Source organism: Varroa jacobsoni, unplaced genomic scaffold (genome assembly GCF_002532875.2).
Source record: "Varroa jacobsoni isolate VJ856 unplaced genomic scaffold, vjacob_1.0 scaffold_1184, whole genome shotgun sequence".
In the NCBI taxonomy this organism is placed as follows: Eukaryota; Metazoa; Arthropoda; class Arachnida; order Mesostigmata; family Varroidae; genus Varroa; species Varroa jacobsoni.
The window spans coordinates 49,058-71,642 of NW_019214086.1; the positions used below are offsets into that span (position 1 = coordinate 49,058).

The 22,585-nt window shown below is 41.3% G+C and overlaps 1 protein-coding gene across 2 annotated transcripts in view; it reads right to left on the reverse strand.

Moving 5' to 3' along the window:
- The window catches only part of LOC111267419 (dystrophin), a 37,024-nt gene extending 15,253 nt beyond the window's left edge, over positions 1-21,771 (reverse strand). Inside the window, exons 1-9 of one of the 2 annotated variants that reach the window (XM_022845660.2) lie at positions 18,849-21,771; positions 13,736-13,830; positions 12,093-12,212; positions 11,566-11,703; positions 10,748-10,966; positions 10,335-10,463; positions 905-1,063; positions 495-673; positions 55-330 (exon numbers count right to left, since the gene is read on the reverse strand). In XM_022845660.2, coding sequence (XP_022701395.1) covers positions 55-330; positions 495-673; positions 905-1,063; positions 10,335-10,463; positions 10,748-10,966; positions 11,566-11,703; positions 12,093-12,212; positions 13,736-13,830; positions 18,849-18,867 — 1,334 coding nt within the window. In that variant the 5' untranslated portion in view covers positions 18,868-21,771. Of the gene's footprint in view, positions 1-54; positions 331-494; positions 674-904; positions 1,064-7,320; positions 10,295-10,334; positions 10,464-10,747; positions 10,967-11,565; positions 11,704-12,092; positions 12,213-13,735; positions 13,831-18,848 lie in introns of those variants that run through there. The other variant, XM_022845661.2, reaches the window with a different exon arrangement.
- Between the last annotated feature and the right edge of the window lie 814 nt (positions 21,772-22,585).

A 22,585-nucleotide genomic window follows, 5' to 3' on the forward strand; every position in this document is an offset into this window, starting at 1 on the left:
CTGCCTCAAACATCTGCCTCACTGCTCAAACATATTAAAGATTTAAAGGCTGACCTTTCTCCAATAGCCGTCAGTTGGTCCTCGAGGTCGGTGAAGTCAGGATCGTCCACATTAATTATCATGTTCCCGAGTGAAGTAACCAATTCCTGTTGCTGCTCAATAGCTTCCTGCAGTTCCTGTAGAATGTCAACTTGTTTTGTTGTCGATTCGAAATCCGGACCAGGCTGAGCAATTGTACTTAAAACATCTTCACGTTCCGTCAGCCAGTTGCGCAATTTAGTCAGCTGTCGCTGCTGCAACGTCATCAGGACTTCGTATAGCTTGGTTTGTCTGTAAAAAAAAAGGACATGGATTATAACGACTGTAGAGCAGATGGCATCATCTGTATATGAACATATCAGCCGATCTAAATATATCGTCAAAAGTGTAGGCTATATAGTGCCACGCCTATCAGACCAACGCAATGAGACGGCGGTGTTCATAATTAATAATACCGCTGAGTTATATGATCGCGCAATTCCTGCAGCTTCTTATTAACGTAGGAGATCTCTGAGTTTAGATTTTGAGCTTCGTCATCCTGGAGTGGGATTGAGCCATTTTTCAATATTGATCGTCCTTGTCGAAGGACGTCAACGGCGCTCTCTTGCAGTCGCCGCACCTCTTGCATAAAAGCCTGTAATGAAAAGAAAAAGTTTCAGTTAAACCAATAGAATACGTTGACGCTCGCCAGGCTGAGGGCGTTAGTCATAACTCCGCATAGCTTCGACCCCCTATAGTGTTTCAACGACTCTAGGTTAAGATAAACATTGAGCTCTTATTTAATACGTCTCACGTTGTTCGGGTCGTGCAATTATTAGTACAATCCGTAATTTTCCTAATAATAACGAAGTGTTCGTCATATTACCTCATGTTCGTAGTACATCTGCTTAACGACGTCGACATCTTCATTTGTCGAGGCCTCCGGTGCAGTTTTTATTCGTTCCTCAGCCTCGAGCAACCGCGCAAGGGTTTCCTCTAGCAATGCCTTATAACCTTCTAGCGTAGCTGTTTTTGTTGCACTTGCCTACACCCATATAACAGGGTCGATAACCGAACGACAATAAAAATACAACAAGCAGAGGTCAGCGTGAGAGCAACGGCTTCAACGTGGCTATCAAAACAAGCCTCAAGAGCCATTTCAAAGGGCTTCAGTTGTCATCGATATTCGTTGCTTTTACATTACCCGAATTCAATAGGCGGACATAGGATAGTTGTTCAAGGTCGAGTTGAATGATAGATTTTATCAATTATTGCTAATTTACTATTATTATTATTAGTAAAATCTATAATGATATTTAACGTACCATTGTTTCTATCAAAAACTATCAAAATCGTCCACGTTAGTAACGCCATTGGCACCAATTGTTTCATTTGAAATGATTTGTTGGAACATGTTTAAGAAGACTCGTATTCAGTACCATATTTCGCGTGATACACACACAGATCGTCTCATATTTGATACGATGAAGTTGAGCTGTTCATCATAACCTTTGTTTATAACATTCTCATACCTTCATAACTAGTTTCGATTGTGTTTACAGCTGTGAAACAGACACTACCTAAGCCATCTTGAAATACTCTTACAGTATATTTAACGACAATGTGAGATAACGAGGTGTGTCAAACTATGGACGAACTGCCAACAAATGCTTCAGAGCTAATGTTCTGTTTCCGCACGATTGAAATCAATTTATTTCATAATGAAAACTGAGCAATTCAGTTGAAGTTTCGTCTTTGGACAGCTTTTTGAAATGATATCTTCAGGTATCGCTAAGAATGTGAACACACGCTCTGTCAGTGACTATTGGAAGGATGTCGTCCTTGTCGTAAATACATAATGTCATATCTACGCCTCAGTATCTTGGTCTTGTCACGCGTCCGAATCAGGCATAAAAAAGGTCTGTAGGCCAACTGTGTATTGTCACGTGTCCGAATCAGGCATAAAAAAGGTCTGTAGGCCAACTGTGTATTGTCACGTGTCCGAATCAGGCATAAAAAAGGTCTGTAGGCCAACTGTGTATTGTCACGTGTCCGAATCAGGCATAAAAAAGGTCTGTAGGCCAACTGTGTATTGTCACGTGTCCGAATCAGGCATAAAAAAGGTCTGTAGGCCAACTGTGTATTGTCACGTGTCCGAATCAGGCATAAAAGAGGTCTGTAGGCCAACTGTGTATTGTCACGCGATTACTTAGCAATGGCCTTTTTTTTTTTCTCAGCAGCGCACTGCTGTAGAAAGCAATGTTTTTTAAACGAATTGAAGGCTTCCGAAGGTGTTTGTGAAACATGAATGGGTTAACAACGATATGGGCTATAGAGCCCATTTGACCAGCAGAAGGGTTATAATTGCTTTCTGATAAGACTGACATAAATTGATTGTCTCAGTTTTGGAAGGGACTTATAAGCCTAAGGGTCCAGGTTCGAGCTCCAGTTGCGATTCACCCAAATTTTATTAAAATCGGTTCCACCCGTACCGCAGATATGATTGCTCCTTACACGTCATCGGAGCCGAGAGGTTTCGGCACTTAATTGAAATTCCCAGTGACACTATTCTATTTTGTTCGAATCTCTCAATCAGTCTGATATTTTTAGTTAAATCGATCAGCTTTTATTCAAAATGTTGCCGCTCTTCGACCAATTTAGGTTTACGTTTAGGTCGTACCATATTTGCGGCGCAGTTATATACGACCGCCAAAGTAAGCACGAGACCGATTGACCTCAACGTCACTAGCAGTCAAATTTTTATCTATTTACTAATCTACAATACATCGCATCGTTTTACGATTCATTCATAAGTACACATTTCATAAGTGAATCCAGTTATAGTATAACATAGCCAGATCTCTCTATGGTCACTCGCCAGCTGTCTTTCCGTCTAGTCCGCCCGCTAAACACCCTATTGATACGATAGCCACTTGCTAGGTCAACTCATCAATGAAACCTTGTTTAGTGCTACTGTTTTGACATTTTTTCATAAGGATCATTCCACCATGTCTAGTGAGATGGGATCTGTACATTAACCCACATACCCACTACTATATGTGTTGACAAAGCGAGATATCTGGGTCCATATTGTTATTCGAATTTCTACCCGTCGAAGGCCCAATGTCATGTTCGTTCGGTCGACTCCGATTTGGCTCGATCAGACACTTTTCTGTTTCATTCACCCTGCTTCTGTTCCCCAACGATTCACTAACTCTTCTCAGAAACATTACGAGTATATTTACATTTACTGTTTTTACGTTTACATTACATTTACTGTGACTGATTATCACAACCTACTAGTCAGTGACCATGAAATTTTTCCGGGCTTCCTCTTCATTGCGAACGCAGAAAACCGATGGAAACACATCCGCAGTAGCTATTAGATTGCTTCGCAGATTTCGGTTGTTTGTTTCGTGTTCTTTGACTAGATTCCTTTTTTTCATTCATACTAGATATTGTTTAGTCATTCGTTCTGCCTTATGATTGTTTCACGACGCCGCTTTAGCATCTATACAGTGTGCTGATTTCTAATGCTCTTTCGTACGACTTACAAACAGTAGCGGCCCCCGCACAAACGGGAGCGGGTCTTCTACACAGAACGGACGCCTTTAGCCTTTGATGGCTGGACGACTGGCGTCTGCGTGTAGATAACTTAACATCAGGGAGTAGCGGTGGGACGTCGATATGCTGACCAGAGTAAATACCACAATTTACGCGTCGTCGGGCTGCCGTTAGCTCGAGCAGCTCTGGCTATCACTAACTGGTAAAAAAAAAAAAAAGCTAGAGAATACGTATAGTGTGCAAAAATGGATAGGTCTACATTGTAACGCGAAACATCAGACGCGTTTTTTAATAGGGTTAGCAATAGATTTCCGGCATTTTATAGCATTTTGATAGTCGATCGCTTAACACTAGTACAAAAGCGCATGTACACTCAGTAGCTGTACAAATAAGGCAAACATAGGTGGACACTACAAACATTTCGATCTATTTATCGACTTACTGGTGTTGTTTAGGTTGAATACAAAAATATGGATAGACCTACAAGATAGGCAGCTTGGCTTATAACTACATTTAGTATCCTCCGTTATAGTAAAACAAGTGCGCAATTGAAATAACTGAGTCTTCAACATGGAGAATTGTTCTGTCTGCGAAAGTTCATTATTAACTGAAGTTGCCGACAAAAGCGATATTTGGTGAACTGTCTATCTTTGTCAGCGTCTCGTCCGTCGTAAAATCAGCTACTGTCACAGATATGTCGTTCAAAGTTCAACGGAACTGAAAATTAATGCCGAGATACTTCACTGTTCCATATGCGAGATCGACCTGAAGTGGACGTGCCGTACGTGCTGTCTATACAAAATAACATGCTCGAAACAACTTTTCATTAAAAGATGGAAACCTTTCTTTTTAACTGCGCGAGCAGATTTTGTATATGAGCGGGGTGGATTTGAGACAACGAATTCCAGTCCTGGTATTGTTTTGACTAAGAGGACCACCGCGAGATAGATATCTCACTACTGTCAATTGAATTTTTTTGTCAACGTATGAATCTAAATTCGTCCACACTAAGTGCCGAACAGCCCTGCTATGGCCGAGAACGCTACACAGAGGAATGAAACTTGAAGTAACTAAGTTTCCCTTACGAAGTTTCCTCCAGCGTTTATTACACATACGCAAAATGCGGGCAGACAACTTCATTTTCTAGATCCATAATTGAAGGTAGGCAACTTACTGGATAATAAAAACGTCCAACTCGTAAAACAGGGTAGGGGCGGTCCAGACTCCGCTTGGTTAAGAGTCACGTTCTAGCCATTAATCGAGAATGCTTGTTTCTACTGATGCAGGCACTACCCATTCACCATTATGCATCCTTCTCTAAGCTATCTCTGTTACGCATACATATAATCGTACATATAAGGGTAATAGCATCTGCCAATTAGTACGTCGTGCTGATTAATCGTCAATTTACAGCCCTACCTGGCTCCATGCTCGTTTGAACTTAACGACAGAGAAATAGCAAATGAGTTTGATGCGTAACGGCTCTCTACAGAAGGCTTACATAGCCTGAATGAAAATTCAATAAAATCGCTTCTAGCCAGACCTCTTCATGGTAATAATCTGCACGGAAAATCGACTACGATAAGGCATCTCGAACGCGGAACGCTATCTGGAGGTCGCATACAGTTAAATGAGGATCACCCCAAAGTTGATAGCGAAATGTATCTCGTATATTTTTCAACAGTCCTCTAAACCAAACCAGATTAAGGTAACATCGTATAAAAGCTCTATATACTAATATAACAGCTACCATAATGTGCAACGCGAGTTTCTTTTAGTGTAGTGGCCGCATTCGGCTTCAGTGTAATAATTTTCCCTTTGGTAGGGTTTCACTAGTACTATTTACACGCGAGCGGGCATTACTAAGACGAGGCCTATTTAATGTACGCCAAGTGTGCGGTTCATGCCCATCGTTGGGCCTATTTCTATCGAGATCACAGCCCATTTATTCTCAATGTCTCTCTTATCTTTCACTACACTATCTAACTATCATTCGCCAGTACTATGAATTGGTAGGAGGAAGTGGCAGGTGCTCGCCGGGTTAATTGGTCAGAGTTACTTGTCGATTTTCCAGCTTCAAAAGGTACCCTGGGTCACACTCGGAAAGCGCCCCTTCGCATCTCCTGTGAACCCAACCATAAATCAGCATTATCTATGTACAAATACCCTGTATTAGTTTTATCCTACGAAAGTCTTATTTTTCTTAGTCGTATCACTCTTCTTTTAGGTCCGGGTTAGCAGCTATCATTGGTTCCAACTGTCAGCCATTTGTCATGGCGCAGATAACCTTCCACGAACTGGCCAATCCCATTTCTCGAAGCTATGCGAACTTTTTTACGCGTAAGTTACCTTCAGGCAGCCATCGCTGCAAAACTTCTGTTTCAAATTTACTTGTAAAAATTTCATTCCACTCTACCAGCGAGGCTGCAATCGTCTTTGTCTTTGTCTTTTTCCCTCGATCCTGGGTTCATACTCGTAAAGGCTCTGTTTTTCTGCCGTCTTCATGTTCCACGGTGGTGTTTTTTTAACTAGGACCGGAGCCGCTGACGTACTAACTGTCTGGTAAGTTATGATCCTTTAGGTTCTTCTCAAAAGCTCTTACGTGTTATTCTGTGCTCGATGCAGGTTTGAACCACAGTAAAGCTTTGAATAAAAACGTGCAGACTTGGCTATCGAAGCGATAAGCCGCCTACGCCCGGCACACTTAGGCACATGAATGTTCGAATGTGTCTCAGTCATAAAGGTTTTCCTGGCTGGACGCACGTGGTGCATTCTCCAGAATCCTTTGTCAAGGTACATTTCTAGTATCTTGCACCGGTGAGTATCATGGCCTGTTTACCTGCCACGACAAAACTCACGCTTCGTGTGTTTTCTTTGCTAATTATCAAAATAGTTGACTCCTTTGGGCGCCAAAGTAAGGCCAACTGTCAATGCAACGAACGCCTATTAACAACCGCTCTTAAGCCAGGGTGAAAAAAACAGTTAAGCTAAACGCTTGAATAGATTATATATATATATATATATATATATATATATATATATAGATTGTGGAACTCCATTGAATATATGGTGTCGTACCGGTCATACTCCGGTGAATACACGAACGAGTGCGCTAGATATCATATAAAAACCAAAGCTTATGCTGAAACGGGAAACACTCTTGGGTTCACAGTTGCCATCGTTAAACAACGAAATATATGTACCAAAGGTGCTACCTTAGCCGTTCACGGCCTTAGTGTGACCAACTTACTATGCCGTAAGCTAACTTGTGAGAATATTGTATTGCTTTTGTCACCATCTTCTTTTTCTTCATTTCAATTTTCAATTTTGTCACCATTAAACCATAACCAGCCCGTAGCAGTGCTAATCATCATGTAGAATTCCGATAACCTGAAGCAGGAGATGGTCTCATCTATTATAAAATTACCTGAAGGGTATTCTATAGGCAAGGTATGATTTTTTGGCTTATGACTAAGGACAAACAATGATTATTTCCCTAAAACTTATAGAGAAGTATCTGCGTATTCCATCAGCTAACGAGGAATGACATCGTATAACTGAACAACCTTTTTTTTTTTTTACTGATTTCCTATTATTTTACTAATTTACCTATTATTCTTATTATTTATTTTCCAGCAAGTATCGCTGTATGTACGCTGAGTCGAGGCTCAGTATTAATTAGAACAGGTTAATTTCACTACGTATTCTCGATCTCTTATGCTATACTATTACACTCACCATTGATATAATAATTCTAGTTATCCGCCAGCGCAACACGTTAGGCACGTCTAATTTTATCCGCGTTTCCGACCGTTCAGTTAGCCTTCAGAGCACTTTCTAAGCCAGCTATATAAGACAAGCCTTGCATACCGTCATCCAACGGTGATGAGAAGAAGTCCTCTAGACTCCGTACAATAGTGCGCCATCGGCCGTACTTTGTATCCATGTATTATCCTTTATGATTCATTGTTTGAAACTAAATTAACTTCATTCGAAGTCTAGAAACACACAGCTGCAAAGTATTTATTATGTGTTTAACGACTTACTACAAAGGAGGTTGTTGACAGGACAAATTTTATCCTTAGAGAGAGTTTAATGAATTTGCTTTGGTTCACCGTTTGCGTCATTAACTGACAACACTTAGTGTAGCTTCCTGTAACTCCTGTCTTGCTTGCGCGCTAAGTCTGCCTTAAAGCCGATTGTTCACACTGCGTACCAAAAGTGTCACAGGCCTTTTTTTTCCTTATGCATATTTGTTCGCTCGCGCGTTCGACGTGGCGCAAACCTCCTCCTCTTCTTCCAGTGATTATTCCTTTATCCCCTCGCACAGTCGCTCCTTTGCTATGTAATGGCCGTCTAATTCACACACTCTAAAGCATCATAACATGTCATGTCTTGTTGTCCCTGCAGATCTTTGCTACAGAGAGACACAATAAATGCAGCCGGTGTATGTTTTCGTCAAAAAATCCGAGACCATTTATTAGTGGCATTAGCCCAAGCAGACAAGGTTCTCCACCCCAGTAGACATTGTTTTTCTTTATGTTTGTCTAAACATCTATGTATTATGGTAGCACGGTCAACAGGACGATAAACTGTTCTTCTTTCCGCTGCGTTCTTGTGTAGCTGCAAGCGTGCCAGCTACAAGACGTCCAGAACCGTCACGAAGCGTCATATCGAGAGGGCCACACGCTAATGGACGCAGCGCGAGCCATCAGTTCCGCCAAATCGCGTAATGAATCGGTTTTCTGCTACACAGCAAACAACGTGTAGCACGTGTCCTGGTAGAACGATTACGTTGCCGGCTGAAGCAAAACGCCTCAAAGCTCAGTCGGTAAATCGGTCATTAACCGTTAAGCGTTAAATCCTCCATCGTTATAGTGCTATTGTGGCTCGTAGTAAAGACATTCCAGCATGAAACATTTAACATACCAATAGGCCCTTAGACACGCAGGTAAAAAATAGTAATACTTAGCCACTAGCAAATTGTTTTATCTGAGTCTGATTTCGCTTTCCCTATAGGTCCCCCTTATCGCCACGATAAAGGATTCACGAAAAGCTTCAAACTCTGACTATCTTCGTCTGCCTACCCGTATAAACAAGCTATTATTCAAATGGATTACTCCGTAGTCCACAGAGTAATTTCGAAATACAGCCGTGTAGTAGACAAAGAAGGCATATTAGCTGTTATGCTCAAGTAAACATTCGTCGAACTCATTGCCAACTCAGCGAGCGTGCATTGAACGTCAACTGCCCACTATGATATAGGGGCAACCACAAGCTTCCGTACGCCGGCGACATAACATCAGTTTGTAAGTCGGAAATTTGTTGCTAGCGCGCTATTTGGTGCCGCTGGCATTGGTAGCGGGGCAGGGATAGCGCTTCTCGATTGAACAGGAAAACGTATGCTGTCTAAGGGAGTTGAGCTAAGGTATTATTGGTAAACTGGGTTGGTCCAAAGCGTCTAGTAGAAACGCGTCTAAGGAGGCTCCTATGAGCTCGGTTCTAGCGCTTAAACTGGCAGTTATCGCTGGTCGAGGTGGATCGCGACCGACAAGCTAGTGTAAAAGTAAAGATGGCTCAGCAGCAAGGCTTAGAAGCGAAAAGGCGTCATTGTGTTACTGATGACGAATGTCACAATTATGGACAAATATCACACTGTGGAGCAAACATTAAATTAAGGCACAAGCCCTGCCTCTGTATACGCTCATCAAACAGAATTCGTTCCACATTTATAAATTCTAACAGTTTTTTTATTGTTACTTAATATCTTTTTTTAATATTTTTATATGCTTTTTATTTTATACACTTTTAATATTTATAAACGCAAGGCAACCAATTATTTCACTTCGTCGTTTAAAAAACTATCTATCGAATATATATCTTTGCCCAGTAAGATTAAAAAATCTATAACTAAAAAAAAAAGGTTATGTGTTTATTAACAAATAAAATGTAAATGCCATTTTCGCTGAGTTCTAAGCTCTGGACAGGAACGATTTGTGTAGGGTATACTGTCTACTGATAAGTGGACAAACGGCGCCTTATAATAACGTCGATTTTTTGAGCTAACGAAATACAGCATTAACCTTAAACCTTTTTTGTGTTACCACGTTTGATCCTGGACGTTGTGACGTCTTTCTTCAATGTTCATGGCTAAAATAACGGATAGGTATTCTAAATCACTAGAGAATGGCTGGTAAGGAAAATGGTGTTGGCTCCGAAATATTACTTTCGGAACGTTATAGTGACCGACGAACTTTATTGACGAGGGTCAACGGGAAAGGAATACAGTGGGTATTTTACTTTTGTCAAATTTGCTTTTTGAAATTGGGTCAACTTCACGTAGCTACGAAATTTTCTCCTACAGCTCAATCACACAAACGCAGATGTACCAGATCGTCATTGTCATCAACATTCGTCGTACTATGTATCGCTTATCTGTAGAGTGAATAATACTAATAGAGGCTTTTTTATTATGAATTGCGCCCTCTATCGAGGAATTTCATTTCCATGATTGTTTAAAATACGCATCATAATAACTGAACCTCACTATATCTCCGCCCATTAATTAAGAGTGTACAATTTGTGAAATTCGGTCGTTGTTTTTATGCCACAGCCATTTATGCATAGTCTAGTTTAACCATTTGTTTACCGAATGGTTTTACGAATTAAATACCAGACCCGTCGATCTAGTTCTTCATAGCTGATTCGGAATAGTCGATTTTTAGAGGTTAAAAAAAACATGCAAAACTTACCCCTGCGGGCGCCAAATGATGTAGTCTCTGGTACAGACACATCACATACATCATAACGGACTTCCGGTCCGGAATCGCCATATCCTCGGGGTCAAGAAGCTTATCGATGCCAAAAGATGTATGGGCCACCTGGACCGATATGTGTATTGCAAGGTACTTGTTATTAGCTAGATAGGGAATAACATGTAACAGAGTCTCAAGCAGTCGATTTGCATACGTTTGAAGCAGTAATCTGAAAAATTGTAAACCATGCTCATAGACTGCGGCTTATCATCAACACGACGTCGAAACCCTACTACTAATATGTATATACTTCACTACCGTACACCATTTGTTACACAAGGAGTGAGCACCTATAAATTTTAGCCAAATTTAAAGAATATAACTAGGTTGAAATAAGGAGCATCGCCTACCTCAAAAGCATGCTCGAGTTTTTCCTCTCCTTTGAGACAGAACAGGTTCTCAAAATTAAACATATCTGGCGAATGGTAATGCAGCAGTGCGTTGAAAGCCCAGCCATCTTGCCAACTCGTCGTGAAGTTCGTCACGGTTACATAATTTGCGTAATTCGCGCATATCTCCTGACACCACGCGAGTAGCGTACGTTCTAACGAAGTGTGCAGACCCGTCAACTGTGAAGTTCGATATAAACAAAAAAGATCACAACAGTTTAAACAGATAGCACATACTTGTCATTTTGTACGTATTTAATATCTATGGATTTGCAAACACTAATACACCTACTTGACCGACGGCCTTTTACCTTAAGCATTTTATGGAAATTACTACTAGATCAGCACAGGTACGAGAAACTGCCTCTTACAAAGACTACTAGTTAGAACAAATACTTTTTGTAGCATATTACTCAGCCATAGATCTAGTTGTTTATACATATTGGCATTGAATATGTATTTTCATCTGATTTACCCTTTGGAAAAACTTGTTCATTGCGCGTGAAGGTATATTTTGCGTAAATTTTTAAATTGAGCTTACGCACTCGGTAAGTGAAATGTACCTATCTTGAATGATATATCACGGGTTGTGTGTCAGAAAAAGTATGGACGCCTCAACCTACACAAGGCTTACGACGTACGTAGCTTGGCTAATGCAATGGCATATAATGAAAATAATTAGTAGATGATGTTAGATAAAAAAAAAACATATAATTTTAAGCACTTTTCCACATGGGATGGGTCATAAATCTTTCGACGAGCTTTGTCTTCACGCGTACCTTGTTAGCTCGAAGGACATCCTGCGCTTGCCAGTGCAAAATGATGCTCCAAATAAGACCTAACGTAAGTTTGGAATTTCCGTCAACGATGTCATTGGTAGAGATGTTTACCAGTTTCACATTTTGTGAATCCAACACCTAGAAAAACAAAGAGCAGACTATGAAGATGTTGCAAAGTTCATCAGCCCCTGACACATGATAGCAAACGAACGTCACATTGGAAAACGTATGGCTTACCTATGACATAGAAATTCATGTCGAGTGAAACGATTTAGATTTATATAGAGATAACAAGACATGACTTGGTTTACGGTGAAATATTATTCTAGAAGGTAACGTTTTCCGAGCCAAGTAACAGGCATTATTTACTGCTTTTGCGAAACAGTAACCTATTTGCACATGTCTCTCAATAGTACCTACTATTATCTACCTATCCCTACTGTAGTTTCTTACACTGTATTAGTCATATAGCCTATAAGAATGAAGGGATCAATGGTTGAATGATAGTTAAGAAATAATGTGCACACCTGCAAGGCGCGCGAGACATTGTTCATGTGGTGCACCCGGAGACGACCTTTCTCCCTAGGAAATGGGCGACCGCACAACGCTTCGAGAAGCTGGAGAAGCCGAGTGCCATCTCGTAGATCCTATAAAAATATAATAAAAGGAGCCGTAAGACGATGAGCAGAGTTAGCGAAGTGTCGTGTTAACGTGCCCCGTACGTAGGCAATCTATGATTATAACACCTGAAGAATCATACCTACATTAGACAACCTCTTTGATGATGTGTTACATAAACAGGTTACCTTACCGGAAAGAAAATTCAAACAATAAAGGACGGCCTGAATAACTGCGTATAAGGTATGAGATCAACGTCGATCTCGTTGCTCAGCCGAAAGAGTAGCACTGAAGTAGTCACTAGGATTCTTGATGAAAACACGAAACATGACAACCTTTCGTATGACACTGTGATTGAAAAATGAAACGTGCCACCGAACGAAAAACGAGCGTCGTTGTCTCACAAAATAGAGATACTGCCATTATTACAACTTTCGTTTGAACATACATTCGATATTTCACGTTACCAATGGGTACAACGAACTTACTATTTTTTACTTTATCCGTTTACTTCAAATGTTTGGATATTTTCTAGGAAAGCATCTGTTTAGTGTACAACAAAGCTGGACTAAATTGCTCCATTCGTAGTACATGTAGGTGTCTCTGAAAATCCATTTATATTAATTGCCCGCAACCCATAATAGTTTTGTGCGTTGACGGCTGGTTTTTGTACTAAACAATGGAAATATTATTTAAACTTCGACCAATCTTTTGTACAACAATGAGCCTCGTTTTATCAATACACACAGATACCCAGTACCGTTGTCTACAGCCATCTAGTTCTATTATATATAGTATAGTTCTACTAATACAAATCGTTTAAAAAGACACTTAATTTGTCCACTATTCACGGTTTCGAGATATAATATTTAGCACACCTAACGATGAGCTAAAGTTCTTAAACTAAATACATGTTTAGATATATCTCAAAGGTATCACCCGTCAAAATGTATGAAAAATGTATCTACGTGTTTTTAAAATACGTACATTTTTCTTAAGCTTTCAAATGTTAAATAGATGCTAGAGCCAATTGGTAGACATTATGTTCGAAATCGGGGAAAGGTTAAATTATGCACAGATATAAAAATCGAATTCTATTCGACCTCAGTACGGACTAATATACCGATAAGATAATGTTAGGCGAGCAAGAAATTGCAGCCCTTGACGTTCAGCAAACCGGCGGTAAAGGTCGTCATTTCTAGACGTTCCCGACTCTAACATGACTTAGATAAATTGTACAGGTCAACTGGCCGATTAGCTTCTATCGAAGGAAATATGTTTAACCTAAATCGAGCATCTTATCACTTCAAGCGTAGACACCTATTAAGTGATAATGTGGGAAGATAGATTCTATATTTAATTTATTAAATTTAAACGAGGACGAATAGTTTAATAGAAGCTTTTTCATTTAGATTAATCATTTAGCTATAAGCAACCAACTCATATCTTTTTTACAGCCTATATGTGGCGTTAGCTTCATCGTGATGGTTTTTTGTAGATGATTTCCTCACTATCCAGAATAGATATCATAAAATCAAAAGGTTAAACTTACGAGGAAGAGATCTTTGAGCGGTTCATAGCCTCCTTGTACCAAACGCTGATTTATCCATTTAGCGAACGCCTTCTTTTGGACGTCCTCGCGTTCATCTGTAACGGACATAATAGACGCAGGGGCTAATTTACTGCAGATCGATCAGTCTATTAGATTTCAGTGGGTACTTTTTTCCTGAATCCATGTGTGGTTTTGCAGCCGAATTCATGGTCTCATTTTTATCTACTAATTACTTTCGATTTTTAGAATTTCGTGCCGCAAATTCTAGCTCGTTTTTATTCTAAGGCTGTCTCTTCGTCGAACGGATAGTTTGTGAATATCTAATTTACGTACAAATAGTACAAATTCCTAATCGAAATTGTCCTGTTTTTTTAACAACATTGTATGATACGTAGCATAGAGTGAGCACCCAATCGTCTAAGTAGGAATAAATTACTAACAAATATCGGCAAAGTACAAACGATGTATGACTAGCAAAATGTAAAATCTACTGTGTTGTTTCTTAAACTACAGTCCTCATTTATAGATTTTATATCGCAGCGTGCCCGTGGTGCTTATTACCACTGATTGGCTTGTCATCGCATTATCTAGTACGGAAGACATTATTACCACACGCATGCCAATCTAAGAAACCTATAGGAAGCTACTTACTATTGGTTCTGCATAGAAAATTAATAAAATTATCTAGCCTGATAACACGAAAGTAGTTTAACAGAAATATATCTCGGCAAATAGTATCTTAGCAACACAACGATTATTTAGCTAACTCCTTTAAACTGATCTACCGAACTTTGAGTTTCGAGGTATTTAAACTTACTTAACGCAAGGGGCCCAGGTTCGGATTGACCCAAATACACTCATGGAACAGAATAACTTCGGATGATTGACAAGCATCAGCAGAACGTGGGACACAGAAATCACAAAAAGCAACAAACTATAAATTGTTTGACTCATTCTACAAAGCACGGAGTGGTTTTTCAAATAAAATAAAATGCACTATTAGTAATATCGTATTTATACAGTATAGCCCTTCAAACTTCTTACACAGGCACGGAACTATAATGATTACCCAGCATGCTTGTATTGTGACAATAGAAAGTTACGTCAAAAGATTTCAAACAAGCACCAGCATTGAGTGTCACGTATGAGTGAAATAGAAGCGTTTCCTAGCACAGAAGGACCTTAACGAAGGAATTATATTAACTGCTTAAAAAATCAAAGTTCGCAGTAATCTTTTTTGTGGCCACAACTCTGAAGGCTTACCTTTACAGATACGAGATTAACGGGGGGGGGGGGGCAAATTTTATCTTCTGTATTGGCAATGCAGATCTTATAGGCTTGCTTTAATGATACATGCTGTGTACCCGAAAAACTCTATCTTTATACGAAAAAAACATCCCAATTGTCGGGCTCGAACCAAGTGACCCTACATACTGTCTTGTAACTAAGCTGTTACCGCATTTTGTTGTAATACGACGATGTAGTAACTATTACATATGACACAATATCTTTCTATTCCACACGCTGCCCTTCTTCAAGCAAATAAGAATACTTCTAATTAGCTAACGTCTTTCCTCAATGTTCAACCTATTTTTTCCACTGCAAACAGCAGAATCTGATGGAAGTATGCTGATCCTCTAGCTCTCTGATCAATCGATGTTGGTTCTTGGCTGAACAGTTCCGACAGGCACACATGACTTTGGCCATTTGGCGAACGGATACTCCCCCTTCTAAGGGAAGGAGGTCAAACATGGTCGCAGGTGATGACTTGGCCCGCTCTGCTGATAAAAAAGCCGCACACGTTATCGGACATCAACAAGCACTGCGCGTAATATCGATAACTTAATTAATGAGCAAGGGCGAAGAGTGGTCACATCTAAGCATAATGATCTTCAACAGCTGATCTGCACGGATGACACGAGTATTATGATATTCGCATCAAGATAATAGATATTATCACATAGATATGTTATAGCAAGTTAGATCATTGCTATGGTAATGATATGGCTGTGGGTATTATTTAAACGTGATAACTGATAATCAATGATTATAAAGCTTATTTGGCACGTGACAATTGTAGCTTAGATCGTTGAGAGAAAGCAAAATTCGCTGTTTTGAAATTTTATGATCTGGAAAAACCGGCAAAAAAACAGTCATCTCTGTGACCAGTCTATAAAAAGCCTGTTCACTTTGTTAGGGTGTTACGACTCCGTTAATCTGAATATAATATGGCCTACTGTGCTGTTTCTACAGCGGATATTTCTTCACAGCATTAAAAAAAAAAACAATTTTTTTAAAACAAGAGCAACTTCTACCGGAGTTTGAGTTATAAATAGAAACAATCTAATGGAAACGCTTCATACGAATGAGTAAACGGCCAGAAGTATAAGAGAAAGGTGCAAGAAGAATAGGACAAACCTGAGAGCAAAGTATATTTTCACGATTACACTACGATCAACTAGCTGCACCCAGTGTGCCATCTGACGGAAGCGGTCAGAATAGCAAATTGTGGCCGAAAATGATCTCTTATTTTACTTAAAAAATTAGAAAAACTTCTAACTATTCTAATTCAAACTGAACGGGTTCCTATAAACATATTCTTAGACTGTAAGTAATTGATGAACGCATACAATAATTGGTCGGAAGGCACATTGGTTATCGCCAAACGAAAATAGCTCTTATGTATCTATTTTTGGATATGTACGCTTTGAACGAAGCAATTGGCCATATTGGATTGTAACTCTAAGGAATAATAATAAAAATCAGTTTGGTATAAATATGTGTTCAGGTCGGTGAGAAAGTGGAATTGACATGCTCGTCACCCCCCATACCAAACTGTAGCTCGGATCAAATAGGCATAGCCCGCTCGAAGCTGGAAGTTGGTACCGTAATAATGATAATGGCAAAAATAGAAGAAATCGTTTATCTTTTTCCTATGCATACAACGTCAATCAGGTTCGACTCGTACGCTTTGCTTTTTAAAAGCATGGCGACAAAAGCCAATCTAGAACATATGCCCCTAGTCAGTCTTCGTTTGCGTTAAGCTCAACAGCGTAGCTGGATCGATGGGAGCGTCCTGTTGTTAGCTCTATTAGATTTATCAATAACAATGCCATCTGATAACATCAGATAGCATCATTATATTAACCTTCGAATCATCTTTGTTGCTAACTAGAAAACTACGTGGCATTTATAAATGTTAGTATGCAGATTACTGCTGTCGACTTTTGTAACTGAGTGCATTAGCTTCGCATAGCTCGGTGAAGACTAGAGTTTCACATGAAGACTGTGATGATCAAACTAGGGATCAGTGCTTATGACGTAAGGTCAAAATTGACACATATTACTCAGTGTCCATACTATAGAAATTGAATTGATCATATTTTAGAAGCGACATGAACTGCGATATAACAACACCCGATAGAAAATACGTCACGTAGAGGGCAAACACCCCAATACCTAGGCCTTTCATTAGCAACCGGCTTCTATTTGACTGTTGAAATTTCTTTCAACGACTGTACATAAACAGGCGTATTATTATTATTATTGTGAACACAAAGTAAACGTTGTTTCATGCATCTACATCTATCGTTTAACTACTCTGTTGTTATCTTCAACCAGAACAGGATTCAAAGTGCCTTGAGCAACAGGTGCTGCCTCTCCGGAGATTACGCTATGGTTCGTTACTTTCTCAGAGAGCTAAACCCGTGAGCAGCTGAAGCCATTGTAACGATTGGTCGTTGGCATCCATTTTTTCCACTAATTGCGTTGAATTTTTGCACTACCTGTTGTATTTAACTATATTATAGCGAACATCAAGCGAACTAATCACGAAGTAGAGCTAGTTCCCGCCGACGATAGGTATTATCCATCTGAGTTCCACGTAAGTTAATACACCTATGTGGTCCTGTCTCTGTGGTGTTCCTCCAGGCCCAATGCCAAATACGTAGTAAAAGTCAGTGTTCTGTTGTAGCTCGAATGCAACCACCTGTGTGTCCCTTTGTGCCTAAGCAAAATGTTGGGCCGATCTGATAGCTAGCCTAGATGATGGTGGTCTTTCATTTTATGAACGCTCGCGAAGCTTGTTGAAAGGTAAGCGATAGGTGGAGCCACCGCCAACGAGGCCGTGTCTCAGTCCTGCGGCGGAGGCAACACATCAGCCAGCACCGACGACAACTGCCCCGAAGCAACAGGCAGCCGCCTCCGGGTGTCAGCCACAGACTCTCAGTTGATGCGACGATCGCGATCTGTCAACATCATCAGAGGACGACGCCGCCACTGACGTAGAGGGAGAAACTGTATTGAACCTATTGGTTGATGATGTAGAAGCAGTCAATTGTTCAATTAATCTATTCGCCTATTGATGTGTTTGCCGCTTAGTCGGCGTAACTCGAACTATAAGTCGATATTTTTGAATGGACACATGAGGAAAACAGCCTCTACATCGTATCACTATTATGTAACAATTACGGCTACTAATGCTATCGCCGACCACTTTGCTATTGGTCTTTTGCTGGGAGCTACAAAGAAGTTGATATCAAATGGTCGGATCGTGCCTCTAGATACTGCAAAGATTAGCAACTTGTTAAACACTTGCCTTTGACCATCATATCTAATACTGATCTAAAGCAATAGTGAGACCTGCTTCTTAAAGATGAGATAGTGTTTGGTGTGTATCGCTAATAAACTTGGTAATTTTGAATGTAAACATTGTAATTATTATATTATAATTACACTAAATATACTATAATTATACTAAATTGTTAAAAATACTAAAAGTACTAAAAAAATTTACTACTTATAATTATACTAAAAGAAGTTACAGCAAAACTTTAAGTAGGTTATTCCACACGTTCAAGCGAGTCTCTGTAAGCTTTTGCCCGTCGAACTGTTGTTGGAAACACGGATGATCCGCAGTAAAGTAATCTTTTCTTGACATAAATGATGTTCGACGTTTGCCTCGCTGTTCCGAATGTCTTTTATAGATGCATCTAACGTCAACATGTATTTGAGCGAGTGTCGCTAATATTCGGTGAATACTATATTTGTCTATGGTCCTTCATCAATATATCTGCATCTCAGATGGCTCCCTGTCCGCTTCTCGCCTTCCTACCTTGCACCGATGGATCCATGATGGCGAAGGTAATTTTAAGGTCGTTTCTTCACTGTATAGCACTGCGAGACCAGCGCGACGAGACGTGTTAACCCACGAGATGCGACAAATAGTTGCTCCGCTGCTGGCAACGTCCTAGGGCGGTCGAAACGATATTCATCCGATTTCGGCGCTACCACTTTATTCATTGAGCTTGATGAGTAATCGTCATCTCACATCCCTTCAGTCACGAAACGGGAGATGGAGATTGGAACAGTAACAAAGCTGCGCCCGAATATGAACACACCAACCAATGGCGACATCCGTAGGAAATCAACCATTCGTTAGTACCAGCAGACAAAACGCGGAACTTAAGCAACTTCTTCTTCACCTAACAACGCAAGCTTTTCAGCTGTAAACTGTCACCACAACTGCAAGAGAGCTGTCGAACCAACACCCAATATCTCACGTTAAACTTCGATGAATCACTTCACCACGATAGCCACTTAACCCCTGCACTTCTGCCCTTTACCTCATCCCTTTTTCACTATTACTTTACCACCCAACCCTAAAATAGTTAACCACACACCGTCCGTATCGGATCAGTTATTTGTTATTCCTGTGCTGTTAAGTCAGTTGCTTAAGTTGTTTAACTTCCTTGTCAGTAAGTTCTAAAGTGAGACACCCCTGTGGTCATTTAGGGCTTGAAGCCTTCTCTCTTTCTCGATCTCTGTAGTTCTCACGCAGTGACAGATTACTCTGTCTCGGCGTTTTCATCTCTCAATCGGTCTCAGCCCGTAGCCGCTGGCTGGATGCATAGAGACATTTCGAATTCGCTGCAGTCTTGTGTCTTCGCTATGCTGTGGACGTTTGCCGTGCGGGGGGGGGGGGGGGGGGGGGCGGAAGCTACCGCCACACTGGCAACAGGAACGAGACAGGAGTTGTAGCAGCTGACGATGCCTGAACCCGCCAAACGATGCCTGTGCCGTTGGTGATATGGTGTGGGATGAGAGTCGTACTCTGCTTCGTACCTCAACGCTTGCATCCACAACAATTAGCGAATAACAATTTGCACAACAGCGCAGTGACGGTGGCAAGTCTGGGGCCACCGCTGATCATTAGCAGAGATACGGAGAACACTCGCTCACCAAACGAGTTGTTATCGCATCACTACAGGTTACTCGGATTAGGCGCTACCATACGTTAAACCCAGACACTGGGGCTATGCAATCTAAATGGCGCTCAGAGCTCACGGCAACGGCACCACTCAGTTCCGACAGCGGTCACTTACGATGGCAGCAACTGCCGCAGCAGTGCGTCACAGCACGGGAGCGCGACGATCAGCAATGCTAATTAGAATAGTGGGAGTATTTGTCGTAGTAATAGCAGCAGACGGCTGGAGCACTGAAACAGGCCGATAGTCAGCGCTCCTTGCTGAGCCGATTCGGCCAACTCACATTCGCTTTGGCGATTGCCACCAGTTCTATTGCTATAGCTACCTGCCTCTGATCTGTTTTCTACTCTGATCGGGGGGCTGTGTCTAATGCCAGTAGCTGCTACCGATGCTGTTACTGTTGCGACGCCGTGCAGCCTTACAGTAAACGCAGGTACTGCATGCAAGTCAGAGGGCATGAACGGAAAGCGGTAAATGACACTCTGTTCTCAGGAATGGATGCTGGTTGATGCCGCCACCGTCGTTGTCCAACCAAATGCAGAGATGCTCGTCGAAATGATGGCGCCTTGTCCGGCTACTCACCCGCCAGATACTGCTGTAGCTGCCTGGCCATTCTAGCCACTTGCTCAATGACTCTTTGGTTCATTCTCTAGATCTGGCTGGACAATGAACAGCGACTACGGGCTAAAAGCCGACTTGACTCAGCACACATTGATGGACCGTCTAAGCCACAACAGCAAGAGGCAGAGTCGAGCCTTCGTCCAGAGCTGACTTGAACAGAACGGAACTGAATTGCGGCGGTGCGCTGCGACCGCGGCGAACCAGCAACCACTGACTGCTACGCTAACTGCTACCGCAACTAAGCAGTTACGGCAAAGAAACTGCTGCGCTGAAGTTTTGTTGCCTGTTGTTGTCTTTGCTGCCCGCCTGAGCATCGGTTGCCACAGCACGAGCAGACGGGCGCTGCGGCCGCGCCACAAGGAGCCGCAGCGCGTACGGAGATCCAGCGCAGGACGGTGGCGCTTCTTCTACAATAACAACAGCAGCTACAGCAATACTACTATGACTCCTACGGACAACTCTTTCTCTCTCGACTCCGTTCCTGGTCGTCGTCGCAGCTGCGCCTAAGCGTAAACGAGAAGAACCGGGAACAATAACAGCGATAAACACACCAGCACGCTGAGACGTGGAGAAACGAAGTTGGCAGTCGCGCCTCTAGCGGCAGCTGTTCAGGGACCAGCCCGTGGCAGGAGCAATCGCAGCTGCAGCATAGGCAACCGACCGACAATGGACAGGCAGACGCCATCTTGACTTGACCGGACGGTCGATTCGGCGATCCAGCGGCGGGCGAGAGTGATGCGCGATCTACGCAGGGAGCACTTTGATACAACTCACTCATGTTCTCTACTAGTACTCGCACGTCAAATCCATCCGGTCATCCGGTGCATTGATGCGAAGCCTCATGCTGGTGATTGTTGGTTCATTCTAGAGATCGCCAATGGCTGAGAAACAGGCAAACGTTGCGTTGTTAACCAAGCCGGCCATTAACGGCCTAGCGATTCGATAGTCGGTCGTGGCGATTCTGTTTTGATGCCTGTTGGTTAGACGTTTGTCTGGCTAACTTGGATCAAGCGCCGTGGACATGAGGAGAAATTCAGCGATCTGTGCCTATGTCGACGGATCGGACACGACCTGGCATGGTTAGGATGGATATTCTATCTCGGTCTGAAGGAAACCTTTATGAATAAAAGACATGGTGTACCTTTTACATCTTAGAGCGAGCTCTTAAGTTCGTAATTAGGTTGTTAGGTCCTAGCTAAATTCTAGATCGACTGATAGCTGCCAAGTGTTTAGAATATGCATGACAGATTAAGCATTAAGGCTTTTTGAATTGATCATTTCAAAGCGGCGACAATAGTCCAATCAGCTAAGAGACCGTTCTTGGGTGCCAAGTTCAGAATGTTGCTGGCTGAAGTCTGACGTGCGTGTACGCATATTTCGTATCGACAAAGGAAAAGGCTTTAGGTTAGTTGGAAAAAACACTAGGCTTAAAAGACACGCGGTTTTTCGTGACCATATTATAATATCCTATTTAAACTAAATTTTACGCTCGTAAACTTAATGTAAGTATAATATCATAGCTTTTCTATGATGTTTCTCAATAGTCGCTACTGGTATATCATGTTATGAAATGTGAAGTAAAGGACCATTGATTCCGTTTAGGGTTGCGCGTGAAAAACCATCTTTAATACACTATTCAATTTCCCTTGCTCTGTTTGAAACGCACGTTCGTGTTGATCATAAGGGTTATCATTTCAGTGTCCTTTACCAGAGAAAACAATAATTACCAGAGCTTTTGAAATAAAAGAATTGAGGGCATGTTTATCCTGCCATATTAACAAGATTACGCTTTGCTGAAGTACACACTTGTAGATATTACTTTATCGGATACTTGTTACTCTTAAACGAGTACTACTGTAATCGATTTAGCACTCAAAGCATTTTAGCTATTTGAACAGTCGTTATCGGTAATTATCAAACCTATACTCTACAAAAGATACGATCAGTGATATCCCTCATTTGT